Source organism: Anolis carolinensis, chromosome 1 (genome assembly GCF_035594765.1).
Source record: "Anolis carolinensis isolate JA03-04 chromosome 1, rAnoCar3.1.pri, whole genome shotgun sequence".
NCBI lineage: Eukaryota > Metazoa > Chordata > Lepidosauria > Squamata > Dactyloidae > Anolis > Anolis carolinensis.
The window spans coordinates 280,882,123-280,899,291 of NC_085841.1; the positions used below are offsets into that span (position 1 = coordinate 280,882,123).

The 17,169-nt window shown below is 39.4% G+C and overlaps 1 protein-coding gene across 3 annotated transcripts in view; it reads right to left on the reverse strand.

Moving 5' to 3' along the window:
• Nucleotides 1-17,169, reverse strand: part of elp4 (elongator acetyltransferase complex subunit 4) — a 250,688-nt gene that overhangs the window by 130,250 nt on the left and 103,269 nt on the right. For 2 of the 3 annotated variants that reach the window (XM_003214707.4, XM_062980074.1), the window contains exon 8: nt 1,003-1,111. In XM_003214707.4, the coding sequence (XP_003214755.1) occupies nt 1,003-1,111 (109 nt within the window). Of the gene's footprint in view, nt 1-246; nt 366-1,002; nt 1,112-17,169 lie in introns of all 3 variants that reach the window. The other variant, XR_505895.3, reaches the window with a different exon arrangement.

Sequence of the window (17,169 nt, forward strand, 5' to 3'; positions counted from 1 at the left end):
AATAAAATTCTACTATAATAGCTATGCTGCATCTTCTCATCTTATGTGAAATGGTATTTCCATATTCTTAAATCACTTACAGCCAGTTCAAACAAGAAGTTCAGTCTTTGCATGGAGGTTTCCATGGAACTACAGTAATGTACAATAATAACAGTGGTAATTTATGCACATTCAAAGTACATTGTAGATCAGCTATTTACCATTCAAAGCATATTCTCTTAACACTGCCATCCAGGGTACACTTACCTAAGAGTAAGTATCACTGTACTCAGAATGGCTTACTTCTCAGAAAATATGCATAGGATTGCACTGTAACCAACTTTATCAGCTCTCTGAAATTGTTTGCGAAGAGCTCCCACAAAAAACTGTACAAAAGAAACCAAGCACACTTGATGGCAAGGCACCAATACAGTCGAGTGAAATAACTTTCTGCAGCAAAAGTGTTCTCTATACTTGCATTCTTGCAAAGATTACCCTCTTGATTTTGAGCAACAGAAACAAAAAAAAAACCCTTTGGCTTAATTAAACCCAAGCAAATTCATTAGTAATTATAGAAAGAAACTTCTCTATTTGTGCTGTATCATTTAGCTGTCTCTTTATGGAAATATATAACTGTTCTTCATGTTCTCTATTTAGAACTCGGCAGATCAAAACTATTGATTTAATGACAACTTCAGCTCAGTGGTCAGACGATTGCCAAGCCTCTTCCGCATGTGAATTCCCCAAAGCCTGCCGGTTGAGATGTACATCTGATTGAGCCATGCCTTGGTAATAGGGCTTGACAACATGCAAGGAGTTGCCATGTTTCCTTTACAGCCTTAATGCACTTTAGTGAAAAATTGTCTAAATCAAGATTAGTTAGCAAGGTGAACTATTTAAGAGGCATATTCCAAAATGAAATCAAATGCTACTTTGTGGCAGATATTCCAATTGGAGGGTAAACTGCTAAGTGCCCTAGAAGCACTTAGGGCCAACTTTTGCATTGCTAAGGATGAAACTTACCATGGTAATCCTTGTATAATGGATTGGTTTCTCTCTCAGAGCCAATAAATGATTCAAGGCCAACTACTGTATCAGACAAGTTTATAACACGTTCCATAATTGCTTTATTCTGTAAAACATAGAAACAAAATACATAACCTACATGCTGAAAAAGATAATTAAGGTTTAAAGAGTAGGACTTTGTGTTATCAGTGACAAATTGAGGAAAAAATAGGTCATCAATACCTAGTAACTATCAAAAGGTGTCTAGCAATCTGTTAAGGAACTGCATATGCCCTGATCAAATGACTGTGACATTTTATCATCTAATTAAAATACAATTTGAAGGGCACAATATCTGTTTTTAAAATTCTATTTATAGCATTGATTTATTGTCTCTAATCTCAGGACGGCTATCAGTGAAATGTTAACTCAAGAAAACACTTTAAAAATATTGACCTATGGATGCGAGAGCTGGACCATAAGGAAGGCTGAGCGAAGGAAGAGAGACGCTTTTGAACTGAGGTGTTGGAGGAAAATTCTGAGAGTACCTTGGACTGCAAGAAGATCCAACCAGTCCACACTTCAGGAAATAATGCCCGACTGTTCACTGGAGGGAATGATATTAGAGGCAAAGATGAATTACTTTGGCCATATAATGAGAAGACAGGAAAGCTTGGAGGAGATGATGCTGGGGAAAATGGAAGGAAAAAGGAAGAGGGGCTGACCAAGGACAAGATGGATGGATGGTATCCTTGAAATGACTGGCTTAACCTTGAAGGAGCTGGAGATGGCTACAGCCAACAGGGAGCTCTGCCGTGGGCTGGTCCAGGAGGTCACGAAGAGTTGGAAGCGACTGAATGAAAAAACAACAACAAGAAGAATCTTGGGGGGAGGGGTAGATTGAATTCAGGCACATCCTTCCTCTTCCTTCTACATGCTGAAATCAGACCAACCATTTAGGGGACAGAGATTAAATGCCTGTCCACTCATACTTTCTAACAAAAATGTATGCATCCTGTAATTCTACTTAAATTGTTCAGTATATTAATGCCTAGTCAAAATTGAGACAACATTTAAAATTATTCAAGTTCAAGAGTTTCTGTATGCCAGTCATAGTGCAGAATTATTCATCAGCAATTTAAACAACTTAGTCACACCACTTTAAGCTTTGAAAGTAAAGTCTTCAATGTGCAATGTTCAATATATTAGCTGAAAATTGTTGCCCAATGTCAAGTTGATCACCAACTAAAAGTGATCTGATTTTACTGGAAACAATTTTATCTTACTCAATATTGTGTTGTCAAAGGCTTTCATGGCTAGAAACATTGGGTTGCTTTGAGTTTTTTGGGCTGTATGGCCATGCTCCAGAAGCATTCTTTCCTGACGTTTCGCCTGCATCTATAGCAGGCATTCTCAGAGGTTGTGAGGTATGTTGGAAACTAGTCAAGTAGGGTTTATATATCTGTGGAATGTTCAGGGTGGGAAAAAGAACTCTTGTCTGAGGCAGGTGTGAATATTTCAATTGATCACCTTAATAAGCCTTTTAGCTTCAATATGATGTCCTTATATCTCTATCTTTTGCTACGGGTTAACTTGTCAGGAAATTTTTAAAAAATTGGGAATTAAAAATCTTGCCTCACTATGGTGAGATACATTTGATCAGTAAAAGTGTCACTTTGTGTTATTTGCTGATTCTCAATTTTGGGCCCTCAGATATTTATCACTGGAAGATCATTCCCACACTCCATGACCCAAACCATGCATGCTGGGATTTATAGCCCAACATATCATGAACCACAATTTTTAACAATCTGACAATATATGAGAACCACTGGATGAGAATATTATTTTAGGGCAGTATAAGCAAAGGGGGGAAATCCAAGTTGAAATCCCCACTCAGCCATCAAACCCACTAAAACACCCCAGTTGCTTACTTACTCTCAGTCTCTAATGTCCAACAAATACCAGTGGCTTGTAGAGATATTCATTTATATAAACTACTTTGACTTTCCAATTTTTTCTTGTATTACAACCAGGAACTGAACTAGATTTTATGAACACTGTTTCCACTTGATGCATACAAGGTACTTAATGCTGTGAAAGTGCAAAATATTTGTATTGTGGCACAAAAGCTAAAGAAACAAAACCCAACCAACACTTGTCATTTGCGTAAGTATTCACCTCCTGAATCAATACTTGGTAGAAGCACCTTTCCCAGCAATCACAGCTTTGAGTCTTCTTGGGTAAGGCTCTATCATCAACTTTGCACATTCAGATCCTGGCATTTTTGCCCATTGTTATGGCAAAATCACTCCAGGTCTGTCAGGTTGGATGGGAATTATTGGTGACAGCAGCTCTCAAGTTCTGGAACAGATTCTTAATCATATTTAGGTTTGTGGTTTGACTGAGCCATTCTAAGACTTTTGGGTTCTTGTTTTTAAACTGCTTTAGTATGACTTTGGTTGCATGCTAAGGTTAGGATTGAGGTGTTATTCAAATGAAATAAATATACAAATAAATAAACAACCCCCTGCAAACAAATATTAACTTGGAAGTCAACCCATTTATCAGTCCCAGGTCCCCTGCAGACTGAAACAGACTTTTCTCCAGAATTGCCATGTATGGGCTCCATCTATTCTCAGTCCTGACTAGTTTCCCAGCCCCTTTTGACAAAAGGCATGACACCATTATGCTTCATCATGAGCATAGTGCTCTGAAAGTAGTAATCACTTCTGTAATACAGCCCAGAAACCACACAACACCACAGCAATTCCAGCCGTGAAATACACTTCTATAATGTTTTATATAGTTCTCCTTTTCTCATTAAGGAGAAGGGGTAAAAGGCAAACTTATAATATCAGACAACAAACTGAACAAAAACTAGCTTCTTTCTGGAAACAAAAAGAATGAAAAATGGCATTCCATGCCTCTTATGCCGCCAAGCAATTAAAGAATCACAGAGTGCGAGTGGCATTAATGACACAGCAGAAGCAACATACAGTACTAGCTCATTACTAGAGCAATGGTGGGAAGGTACAGTGTGAACATTTGCAGTTAAGACATTTCAAGGGCAAATATTACACTTGTGACATTGTTCAGAAAAATGAGGACAGGGATATCTGGATAACATGAAAAGTGGAGACAACACCTTTTGGGACTAGTGGCAGAATGGATGAATGAAAACCTTTCTTAGAATCCAAATGGCTGGGAAGCTACATAATATGGGGTGGGGGAGAGACGGGGTAATCTATAGAGGCCTATGGTTGCAGACGCCTTTTGCAGTAGAACATCTGCCCCCAGTTCATTACACCAATCCAAACTATAGGCCACTAAAACATGTGTGCAGTTGGTAAAACTCTAATTTGAGCAAAAGCAATTTATAGATCTAGGAACAAAAGTGAGTCAAAGAGGGTAAGTAAAATCCTGTTTTAAAATGGCAACAATTCTACTTCCTCCTTGGTGCTTTTACTGATTAGGAGCATCTTTCTTTTTTTGACTCCATTAACCTACAGATTTGACAGTTACCACTGATTTCAGACATTAATTCAATGCTTCTGCAATTTCCCTTCAAACACATAGATAGAAAGAGAGAGAGAACTGCACGGCATGAGGGGAGCACCATTGGCACCGATGTGGTTCCCATTTTTCCACCATGTTAAAATTTGACTTATCACCAGTTTTTTTGGAGCTCAATTATCATCACTAGGGTGTCAATTTAGATTTTAGTGAAGATGGTTTTACCATGTTTGAAACTGTTTGGATATCTTGGAGTATTTTATCAATATTTTGATTGATAAACGATGACTGTACTGTAACAGTACAGATGATGAATAAAGATGACATAATATTAATGAGACATCATTTGGTTCTGTTCTGATTTGATTCATAAGAATTATACAAATACACTGATTGGGAGTTTTATTAGTAAAATTACTAATACATTGATATTTAATTATGTTTAAATGTTTGTATATTTGTAGATTTTAAATTGTATTGAAATGCTTTTAATGTAAGCTGGCTTGAGTCTCCCTGTGGAGAGAAAAATTGAGGTATAAATAAACATATCATCATCATCATCATCATCATCATCATCATCATCATCATCATCATCATCATCATCATCTTATTCATGATTAAAAATGTGACCCTAAAATTGCTTAAATACTTCCATTACTTTAGAAATACAAAAAAGCTCATAAGGAAACATATTCATGGGTTGGCAATGAAGCAAAATTTAATAAAACCCCAAATCCACGAAAGAGCAATACCGTTATTAGCTAACCAAAATTTAGAAAATACATCATGCAGAACCTTCAAAGATTCACTGGATTTTTCATTCGGCAAAGATTTTAAAACCATACAGGAGAAGAAAAGTGAGAATATTTGAGTCACATTTTGTCTCAGATATTATTTCTTTTGTCTGTTAAGATGGTCTCAAAGGATAACAATGCAGGTAAAGGTCACTCCCCTTCTTGGCTTTGTGGAGGTCAGTGACAAAGGCAATAAAAGGTAATAAATTGGCAGCCTGGATTTCAATGGAAGTTACTTTTCTGTTGTTAATGGTGTTGGACTTCCTTATCTGTTTTTATTGCCCTTTGTCCCTCCAGGAGTGAAGGGCTCATAATACTAAGCTGTTTCATCACTAAAAGCACAGAGAAATGGATCTGCAATTAGTGTATAGACTAAGTGGGGTGGCAGATACAGGCAGTAGGGGGTAATTGTCATGGGGCATGTTGGCACCAATGACATGGAAATGTAATCATATTGTCCTTAGATATGCTGGGGAACTTGTTAATAAGGAGGCATCTGTCCGTTCGAGCTTGTGGGATTCGTTTCAGCTTCTGCAGCCTGATGATGTGGACAAGACTCTTGGAGCGTTGAGGGCGACCACCTGTGCCCTTGACCCTTGCCCATCCTGGCTCTTAAAACAGGCCAGTGGAGGGTTAGTTGATTGGTTTGTGAGAATAATCAATGCCTCTTTGGGGCAGGGTAAATTTCCATCTTGCCTAAAACAAGCTGTAGTGAGGCCTGTCTTGAAGAAGGCCTCCTTGGATTCGACCAACCTTAGTAACTACAGACCAATCTCTAACCTTCCATTTTTGGGCAAGGTCTTGGAGCGGGTGGTTGCTTCTCAGCTCCAGGGATTCTTGGAAGATACGGATTTTCTGGACCAATCGCAGTCTGGCTTCAGACCTGGCTACAGTACCGAGACGGCTTTGGTCGCCTTGGTGGATGACCTCCGCAGAGAGCTGGACAGTGAGAGTGTGACCCTGTTGGTTCTCTTGGACATCTCAGCGGCTTTCTTTTTTTTTTTTTTAATAATTTTTATTGAAGTTTTTCACAATCAAAGTAAAAAAAGAAAGACAGAAAAAGGGAAAAGAGAAAAAAAAAAGAAAAGAAAAGAAAACAAAAGGGAAAAAAGTACACCAATAAAACGAAAATACATAAGCCCGAGACAGTGAGGGGGAGTTGGGGAATTGAAATACTAACAGAGTAATAATAGATAAACTTAAAATAAACACGGGAAAAACCAACCACCACACCAATTAAAAGTAGCATTGACTTCCATCTTTGCACAGTATCTAGTGAAATTCTTAGTTTATTCTAAACCATGTTGTAGTCCTTCGGACACCTTTTTTCTAGTGTCTCTGCTTTATTGTTTCATTTTAAACCACCTAACTCGGTATTTTGTATTAATTGTCTTACTCTCTATTCTAAATCATCACATTATATTTTTCTCAGCGGCTTTCGATACCATCGACCATGGTATCCTTCTGGGATGGCTCTCCGGGATGGGCCTTGGGGGTACTGTTTTGCAGTGGCTCCAGTCCTTCCTGGAGGGTTGTTCTCAGATGGTGAAGCTGGGGGACTCCTACTCGGACCCCTGGCCTTTGACCTGTGGGGTCCCACAAGGCTCTATTTTGTCCCCCATGCTTTTAAATATCTACATGAAACCGCTGGGTGAGGTCATCCGGAGTTTTGGAGTGCGGTGCCATCTCTACGCGGATAACACCCAACTCTACTACTCTTTCACACCTAAATCCAAGGAAGCCCCTCGGATACTGGACCAGTGTCTGGCCGCTGTGTTGGCCTGGATGAGGGCGAACAAGCTGAGACTTAATCCTGACAAGACAGAGGTCCTCCAGGTCAGTTGTACGTCTGATCGGGGTATTGGCAACCTGTGCTTGACGGGGTCGCACTCCCCCTGAAGGCGCAGGCCCGCAGCTTGGGGGTCCTCCTGGATTCGGGGCTGACACTTGAGGCCCAGGTGTCGGCCGTGGCCAGGAGGGCCTTTGCACAATTAAAACTTGTGCGCCAGCTGCGACCATACCTCGAGAAGTCAGATCTGACCATGGTGGTCCATGCCTTAGTTACCTCTAGACTGGATTATTGCAATGCGCTCTACGTGGGGCTGCCTTTGGAGACGGCCTGGAAATTATAATTTGTACAATGCTCGGCAGTCAGGTTTCTAACTGGAGCAAACTACAGGGCGCGTTCTACGCCTCTGTTTAAAGAGCTCCACTAGCTGCTGTTTATTTTCCGAGCCCAATTCAAGGTGCAGGTCATTACCTACAAAGCCCTAAACGGTTTGGGACCCACCTACCTTCGAGACCGCATTTCCCCCTATGAACCCGCACGATCTCTTCGCTCGTCGGGGGAGGCCCTCCTCTCGCTTCCACCACCCTCGCAATCGCGGTTGGTGGGGATGAGAGAGAGGGCCTTCTCCGTCGTGGCCCCCCGGCTTTGGAACTCGCTCCCCAGGGAGATCAGGCAGGCCCCCACCCTCCGCTCCTTTCGGAGGAGCCTGAAAACCTGGCTCTTCCAGAAGGCCTTTGATGATGGATCCTTGTAGGAACGACCTGTTTGCCTATTTAGCAATAGACCTTCAGGTATGCCTTCTCAGTATTACACTTAGCACTTTAATGACTACGCCAGCTGGGTAATTACCCCTCCCTGATGACTTCGACATTTTTTGCACCTTGGCCCAGATCTTTGGATTCAACTCATGATTTTAACATTTTATGTTGTATGTTGACTTTTTATGACTGTTTTTATCGATGTTGATGTTTTATTCTTGGTTGATTTGCTCTGTTGTTTTTGCTCTGATTTTATACTGTTATTTCTGGGCATGGACCCATGTAAGCTGCCCCAAGTCCCTTCGGGGAGATGGGGTGGGGTATAAGAATAAAGTTGTTGTTGTTGTTGTTGTTGTTGTTGTTGTTATTATTATTATTATTATTATTATTATTATTATTAAGGAGGACCTTCTAGATGATTTTCTTCAAAATGTTACATAGTCAATGTACAAGGCCACCTAGACTAGAAGTGTTGAGTGGTTTCAATACATGAATAAGAAGGTAGTGTTGAGAACAGTAATTTGGATTTCTTAAGGCACTGGGGAACACTTTAGGATGAGAGAAAAAGCTGGACAAAAGGCATAGGCTCTAACCAAAATGAAAACAGACTCCTAAAGCTTTATATCAACAAAGTCATTTTAAACTGATTCTGGTGGTAAAGTCAACACAACATGACAGCTGGCCATGGGGAAAACACACCTGTCAAAGACATCTGAAGAGGAAAATATATATTGTAATTTATTTGCTAAAACTAAAAGCATCTGAGCCAAGATGGAAGAGATGGAGTGCTTTCTTCTAAAGGAGTCTACAGATATAGTGGGAATAAAAGAAACAGGTGAACTGATGTGAACCAATGGATAAAGCTCTATAAAAAGGTTAGCTTATACTGACATTCAGCAGGGCAACTTTATCTCCCACAATACATCAGTGCGCTTTCATTTCTAGAAGATTGGTTCTGCTTGTTTTCAGCTTTTCTCCCACAATTTTTGTCCAAGGCTCCTCCCCACTGACTTTTTTCTGGAGGAGGTTCAGAAGTATTAGTATGTGTGTGTGTGTGTGTGTATGGGGGGGGGGGCGAGCTACACAGGACAATCCCCAGGTCTTATGTGGCCCATCGACTCCATGCTTCCCAAAACGAATGGAAGACTCAAATGAGTGTACTAAGTGGAGGATAACTTTCTTGTATCTGAAAGTCAAACATTCTAGAAATCTCAAAAGCAGTAGACACATGTACAGAATCATGATGGATGAAAATTCTAGATAATTTAGTATTGGGGACACATTACTGCCCTTGACTCAAACAATCAGAATGTTCATGAGATAGAAAATCAAAGAAATCAAGGAGGCAGCAGTAAAGATGTTAAGTGTTATAAGTCTGTAGTGTTCTAGTGGTATAGTTATGATGCTATAGTAAGGGGTGACATCAATTAACCTAATTTAGACTAGGTAAATTAATAGGTCATGACATAAAAGGTAAAATTTGCAAATGCCCAGAAAATTATTCAACAAAACAGATAGTCAGGAAAATGAACAGAGTGAAATTGATGTTGAATGGCTTCTGGAGAGGTGCTCATAACTTGGGTAGGGACACATTGTCCATCAACTGGAAACAATGGATACAATACTAAACCAACTTTCTATAAACAAGATGAAAACCAATGATGGATTTCTATGGACAAGATGGAGACCCCTGATTCCTCCAATGTGCTCTCAAAATCTGCTGAGGTTGAAAAATATGAAATTATATCTCCAGTTTTAGGGAATTACCAATAAAATGGCAAAAACCAATCAATTGTAAACAATACACCGATTGAGGGGGAAATCTAGCTTCATATATATATCAATGATCCTGAGCAGAAGGAAAAGAAAAAATGACTTTATAAACAGATTAATTAAATTAAAGAAGCAACTGTCTGAGTTTGCAGGACCTGAGTGGGACTGTTGATTATACGTATAGTGCCCTGGTGATTTCCCTCACATACAGTCAGTGATAAATCAAAACGGAATTAACAGCAATTAAAAACAGAGGAACTACATATAGTTGTCCACAGATAAAATCAACCATTGCTCGAAAAATATTCTAAAATCAAATCTTGATTTTGCTATATGTCAAGCACTATGTTGACATGTAGTCATGCCCTGCTGTATCCTTCTGCCATTTCATAGATTCTCTGGTTCTCTCTGGCATTTGTTAGCCATTTTATATAAGGGATACCATTTTACTATACCATTATATATAATTGGCCTTGGACATCCACAGATTTTGATGTCTAAAGGAGATGTTGAAAGCAAACTACAGTGGGATACCAAGAGTCCACTGCATTGCTTTAGTAAATTTAGTGATTTTTCAAAACTTTCATGTAAGCACACTGGATTCCATATTGGGCGAAAGATGGAATATTAGCTAAACAAATAAACAAATCCCCCAAACAATACTGTATAACAAGAAAAGGAGTTAAAAGGGGCAATCAAAACAATAAAAAATCAATTATCTTATTTGGGAAAGTTGCAACATTTGAGATGTTTAGTTTAGGAGAAAAGGAAACTGGGGGATATATAGCTGGTACTCTATATCCACAGGCTTTGCATCCTTAGAACACAAAGTATTTCACAGGATGTGCTCACCTATGTGGTCCATTTCTCTCTTTATTAACATATTTGAGTTCTAAGATAAAAAAAATGCTCTACTTCATTAATTTAGTTTTTTTCCATTAGTTTAGCAGGAACAAGGGAGGGCTTTCTTGGTAGCTGCTCCTAGTCTTTGGAACTCCCTCCTTGCTCTCCTTCTACCAGCAAGTAAGAATCTCCCTATTCTGTCTGACTTTTAGCAGTTGGCTTTGGTGGGCATTTAGTGGGTTACTGTGTCTTTTACCTTATAATGAATTTTAAATGGTTTAAAATTATATGTATAGAATCCCATATTGGGGAAAGGTGGGATATAAATGAAATTTATGATGACAATCTATCACTCAGGATAGACTGTGAACAAGAATGGTAATCTATACATATAACTCACTTAAAGAAGTAGATGTGCTCCAGGGTATTACTCCCTTGAACAGAAAATATGGTGCCAGAGACAGAAATGACATGAAAAGAACAGGGATAGGTTTCTACTCCACAAAAAAAGAACAGCAGTTCAATATTTTCTGAAACAACCAGGTCAAGTGGACTTTGCCTAAATAGACAAAAACACTTTGATCCTTCTTGAGACCGTGTGAACTCTTGCAACGGATTCTGCTGATTATGTTGCCTGTTGTAGGCAGGTACACATATCTGCAGTAGGATCAGCTGAAATAGTATCCCAATGTTCTCAGTTAAGGCTTTATGGCATTGTTTACTGGCACTGCTGAGTGTAATACTACTAAAAATATTTAGTTTGACAAAGGAGAAGGAAAGGGGAACCAACATAAATTACTTGTTAAAAGAACTTCACTGTCAGCAGCTTTGTTAACTGAGACCTGTCAGTAAGTAATTGTAGTTGTAGTAAACTGTTTTAGCTGCCTTGCAACAGGTCAAATTATTTGTTAATCTAGCCCTGTACTGTCTGTTCAGGGGTGGGGTGGGGTAGGGAATAATCTGACATCTTCCCCCTAAAGTGCTATTGAACTATAACTCCTGTTTTCCTTGCCATTGGCTGTACTGATTAGGAATTTTGGGAGTTTAGGTCCTGCAAAGGCATGATTCCAACCACCAGTCTATTCTATCAGGCTTATTCTGAACAACCTTGGTATGAGGAAAGTAAAGAATTTTGTTGTTGTTTCTGTTTTGTACCTTCAAGCCATCTCCAACTTTTGACAACACTAACATGAACCTATCATGGTTTTTCTTGGAAGATTTGTTCAAAGGGGGTTACCTTTCTTTTCCTCTGAGGCTGAGATGGTATGACTTGCCCAAGTCATCCAGTGGATTTCCATGACTGAGAGGGAATTTGAGCCCTAATCTCCATATCATCAAATCATAACACCAAGCTACTCTCCAAAGAATGTTTAACCAGTTATAATTGTATTTTGTCATGTGTTCTAAATATAGACTACATATTTGAGGCAACATCTAAATTCCTGTTAAAAACACAGTACAGTTTTGTGTTACTTCAAGTTTAAGAAATGTTATCTATATGTAAATCTGTGTATCCCTCCTGTTTCCTTAAAAGAGAGAACTGACTAATCAAGCACATGCTTTCCTGCATACTGAGTCACCAAGAAGCAAAAATCAAACAGAGCATCCATCTGATGTCTGTGATCACATGATAGATTAAAGATACCAGATTTTAAAATCGGTTTGCATTAATCCTTTATTGAGTATAAAATTATAGCCTGTCATTAGGAACAGGCTGGCAAAGCTCAGTCCAGATGGGAGACTGGCTGGGAAAAAAAGATGAAATAGGTGGGAAAATTATGGGATTCACACAAAAGACATGACTGCTCCCTCTGCTGGCAAAGCCCTCTTCTGCTTTAATTTTTAACTAATGACTAGTTTTTCTTTAATTATATATGAGGCAGTCAATAAATAATTTAGAGTGTTCCTTCTTTGGTCTGTTGCTGTGTGTTTTCACATTTTTGAACTCATGGTGCCCTATTTTTACTAGAATAATGTTTAACAATGGAAACTGCTGAAGCACTGCATCTAATCACTTTGAACATGTTAATATAAGTGATATTTTTAAAAATATCATTTAAAAATAATGTAATACATTTATATATAGTTTATAAGCACCAGAAATCAAAACTACAATGTGCAAATGTTAAAAACCAGCTTTTGATGTCTATACTGTACAAACATATCTGAATTATGAACTGTATCAACACAAAACATGCAGAGATAAAAGGGAGTACAGATTTTGAAGTTGTCAGAAAGACTCTTACGGTATTTCTTATTTTTTCACACAAACATTAATATGACTCATTAAAATCACTTAACAAATGTCTGTTACATGCTTTGGACTCAAAAGAAAAGGTCCCCCAAACAGGAGGGATCAGATTTTTCCCCACCCACTGTTCTCATCTGAAACCTGGCTGAAAAGCTACTCCATCTCCCAGCTTTCCAGAAGGCTCCATCCCAGGAATCCATGCCTGCCATTTGGTTTGCTGATTTTAATCTCTCAGGACTTTCTTACAGTGGCTCCACTATGCTGAACTGGCACTTGCTTCAAGAAGTGAGTTATTATTAAACTTGTAGGTCAATTGTGGCACTAACAACTCTTTGGAAGCTTTCAGCCACAGTGTACAATTTGCTGGTCTAATTAAATATTAATTCTAAGTGTTACATTTTGTGGCTAAGAGCTTTTATTTTCCATCATCAGTCTGGAACAGAAAGAGGTTACAAGGCTAATTTAATTTCCCCTCCTTTCAGCATTAAAGCTTAACTACACAGGGCACAAAAACATCATTAAAGATGCAGCATTCCTTTATATTGCAATTATCGAGTAATTAATAGAATATATCTAAAATACAAAAATAAGCAGTTATTCAGAAAAAAGCAAATATTCCATACAGTTTACAAAGCAAGTAGAAAGTAGAAATTGTAGAAAGTGGGATTATATATTAATGGTATTAAATTGGTTTGAATACAGAAAGAAGCAGGAATCATTATACCATCATTTTTATAGGTTATCACCTTATTTGCAAATCATTTAAATAATGTATGTGCTAACTTTGTTTTCGTTTTCTGAAAACAGATAGTCAATTCTTAATTGCTGTCTTACTAGACTTTCATTTCCCTTTTCATCATTGTCCAAGTAGGCCTCCACATTTGCCCTAGTAAGTCTCATCCATGCCTGTTCACTAAACATTATATTAACTACCTAGCTCAGCCAAAATACTCCATATGCCCAAACAGATGAGTACTCATCATACTGTGGCGGGTTGGTTGATTCGTTTGTGGCTATCGGAAACATCTCTTTGGTTCAAGGGAAATTCTCTATAAGCCTTAAACAAGCTATTGTGAGACCAATATTGAAAAAGACCTCCCTTGACTCTTCGGTCTTGGGTAACTACAGACCAATTTCTAACCTCCTGTTTTTGGGCAAGGTGCTAGAGCGGGTGGTCGCCTCCCAGCTCCAGGGATTCCTAGAGGACACCAACTTCCTTGACCAGTCACAGTCTGGTTTCAAGTCTGGGCACAGTACCGAGACAGCTTTGGTCGCCTTGGTGGATGACCTCCGCAGGGAACTGGACAGGGGGAGTGTGACTCTGATGGTTCTCTTGGACATCTCAGCGGCTTTCGATACCATCAACCATAGCATCCTTCTGAGATGGCTCCTTCTGGGACTGCTTTGCAGTGGCTCCAGTCCTTCCTGGAAGGCTGTTCTCAGTTGGTGAAGCTGGGGGACACCTGCTCGGACCCCTGGCCATTGACCTGTGTGGTCCCGCAAGGTTCTATTTTGTCCCCCATGCTTTTTAATATCTACATGAAACCACTGGGAGAGGTCATCCGGAGTTTTGGAGTTGGGTGCCATCTCTACACAGATGACACTCAACTCTACTACTCTTTTCCACCAAATTCCAAGGAAGCACCTCGGATTCTGGACCAGTGTCTGGCCGCTGTGCTGGGCTGGATGAGGATTAATCCTGACAAGACAGAGGTCCTCCAGGTCAGTCGCTTCACCGATCGGGGCATAGGGTGGCAACCTGTGCTCGATGGGGTCGCACTCCCCCTGAAGGCACAGGTCCGCAGTTTGGGGGTCCGCCTGATGCTCAGGTGTCAGCGGTGGCTGGGAGGGCCTCATGAAGTCTGACTTGGCTATGGTGGTCCATGCCTTAGTTACCTCCAGGTTGGATTATTGCAATGCACTCTACGTGGGGATGCCCTTGAAGATGGCCCGGAAACTTCAATTAGTCCAATGATTGGCAGCCAGACTGTTAACTGGAGCAACTTACAGGGAGCGGTCAACCCCCTGTTCAAGGAGCTCCATCGGTTGCCGGTCATTTTCCAGCCCCGATTCAAGGTGCAGGTACTCACCTACAAAGCCCTGAATGACTTGGGACCCATCTACCTTTGCGACCGCCTTTCCCCCTATGAGCCTGCACGACCTCTTTGATCCTCAGGGGAGGCTCTCCTCTCGTTCCCTTCACTATTGCAGGCTCGGCTTGCTGGAACGACGGAGAGGGCCTTCTCTGTGGTGGCTTTGGAATTCCCTCTCTAGGGAGATTAGATTGGCCCCAACCCTTTCTGCCTCCATCAAGCAGCTGAAGACATGGCTCTTTCAATGTGCGTTTGAACAGCCTCCAATATGATAGACCCTTATCTCTAACACTTTGCCTTCTAGCACTTTGTTTCCCTTCCTATTTATCCTATCCCACATTATTCCAGCCGATGCTCTGTCACTGTCCATACACTTTATTAAAAGGTCTTGAAATCATGTATCTTCTTAGGCCTGACCCCACCCCACTTACCCATAGTGGTTGATGTCTGTATTATTACTTCATTTGCTTGGTTATTTATGTCTTATTATATGCAATGTTTTTAATCAATCTTTTTATTTGACTGTTGTATCTTTGTTCTTAATTTTTGCCATATGTTTTAACTGTTTATACTTTGTCTCTGTTTTGGGCTGTGCCCCCATTTTAGCCGCCCCGAGTCCCTCCAGGGAGATGGTGGCGGGATAGAAAAATAAAAATAAAGTATTATTATTATGTGACAGGCCATCTTTTTCAATCAATGTGCCTATGTCTTGAGCAGAATGCTTAAGCAAAATAAGTCTCTTATTTCTTTGCACCTCGTGTCAGAACTTGTTTTATAACTTGTTTTATTACTTATTACTTATTAATCCCAAGATCATACAATTGGGAAACTACTAAATACACCATCTATTGTAATTCTTCTGTGCCCTAAATGGAACTGAAAATATTTGCACTAGAAAGACCTCAAAAGATAATATTTAGACTTGACACAATAGTCTGCTATTGAAGAAAAAAATTGTTTTTTTAATACATAAGTGTATATTTTTATCATATTATTGTGTGGTTAAATTATTTCTTTTTGAAAAAAACTATCTATAGTGGCAGGATGAACAACAATTTCCCCACCTCTTTCTGAATATCTTTGAAGTATCTTAGCACTGTCTCTTAACTCCAGCACTCTTAATCATTTTCTAAAATCAAAATTCATTATTATTTTCAGTCTTTCCTAATTTTTAATTCCACTTCAAAAGTTGTGTATTTCCTTCAAATCCTTTCTGATTTGTGAACATCCTGTTTAAAACAGGGGTAGAACATAATGAGCACACTACTCTAGTTGAAATTTTTGCTAGAGTTAAATACAGATAAAAAAATAAAACTATCCAAGCTACTGGAAATAATACTTGGAAGTATTCCTTCCAATGTATTCATCAGTTACAGATGATAATTTCTTGTCACTTTTTAAGTAAGGAGGCAGAGAAATGTGTTTCAACACAGTTAAACTGTATTCAGAGGTCAACCAATAGGTAGGCTCATTCTCTCACCTTCCCCACAGTCTCTTGTGTTCCCCTTGTCTGTCCTCTTGGAACAGCATGAGATGGGGCTCAAAGGATGCTAGAAACTAAAGGCCTTTACCAAATTCAGGCACAAGGATCCATCTATGAGTGGGAGGAGCAACATAAAAGTGTCTAACAGCTGATGTTGGGTGATACCTCCCGCCTACTGCACTTTCACATCCATGTCAAGATATAGTTATATTACTTCAAAGTAATATTGTTTGTGTCTACATAAAACTATGTACCTGTAGACATCTGCAGATATAACTGTGAGGGAATATCTTAGGTGTGGTTAAGAGACTGCGAGAAGCCTGCAAGATTCTCTATCCTTCTTCATTTCTGTCATGAGTGATAATATGTATACTGGTTTCCCACAGTCAAGCTCACAAATAACAATCTGGAAAATTAACTAATATCAGGAAAAAGCATTCTATTCAAGCACATGGTTTATGGTAGACAACATATTTTGAGAAAATGATTTTCAATGGACTTGGGGCATATCCACTATGCAGAATGAATGTTGACTGATCCCACTTTAATTGCTATAGTTCTATCCCAGAGAATGCAGAGAGTTGTAGTTTCATGAGGCACTAATGCTCTCTGGTTTGATATTGTGTGCATTTAAGTTGCTTCTGACTTTGGATGATGACTCTAGGGACCAGAGTTTGAATTCCTACTCAGCCATGAAAACCCACTGGCTGATCTTGGCATTCTCTTATCTCCAGAGAAAGGCAGAGGTAAATCCCCTCTGAATAAATCTTGCTAAGAAAACCCTGTGATAGGTTCACCTTATGGTCGCTATGAGTTGGAAACAATATGAAGGCACAGAACAACAACAAATGGAAACTTCATGGTGAAATATCTTGGTCTATGCTA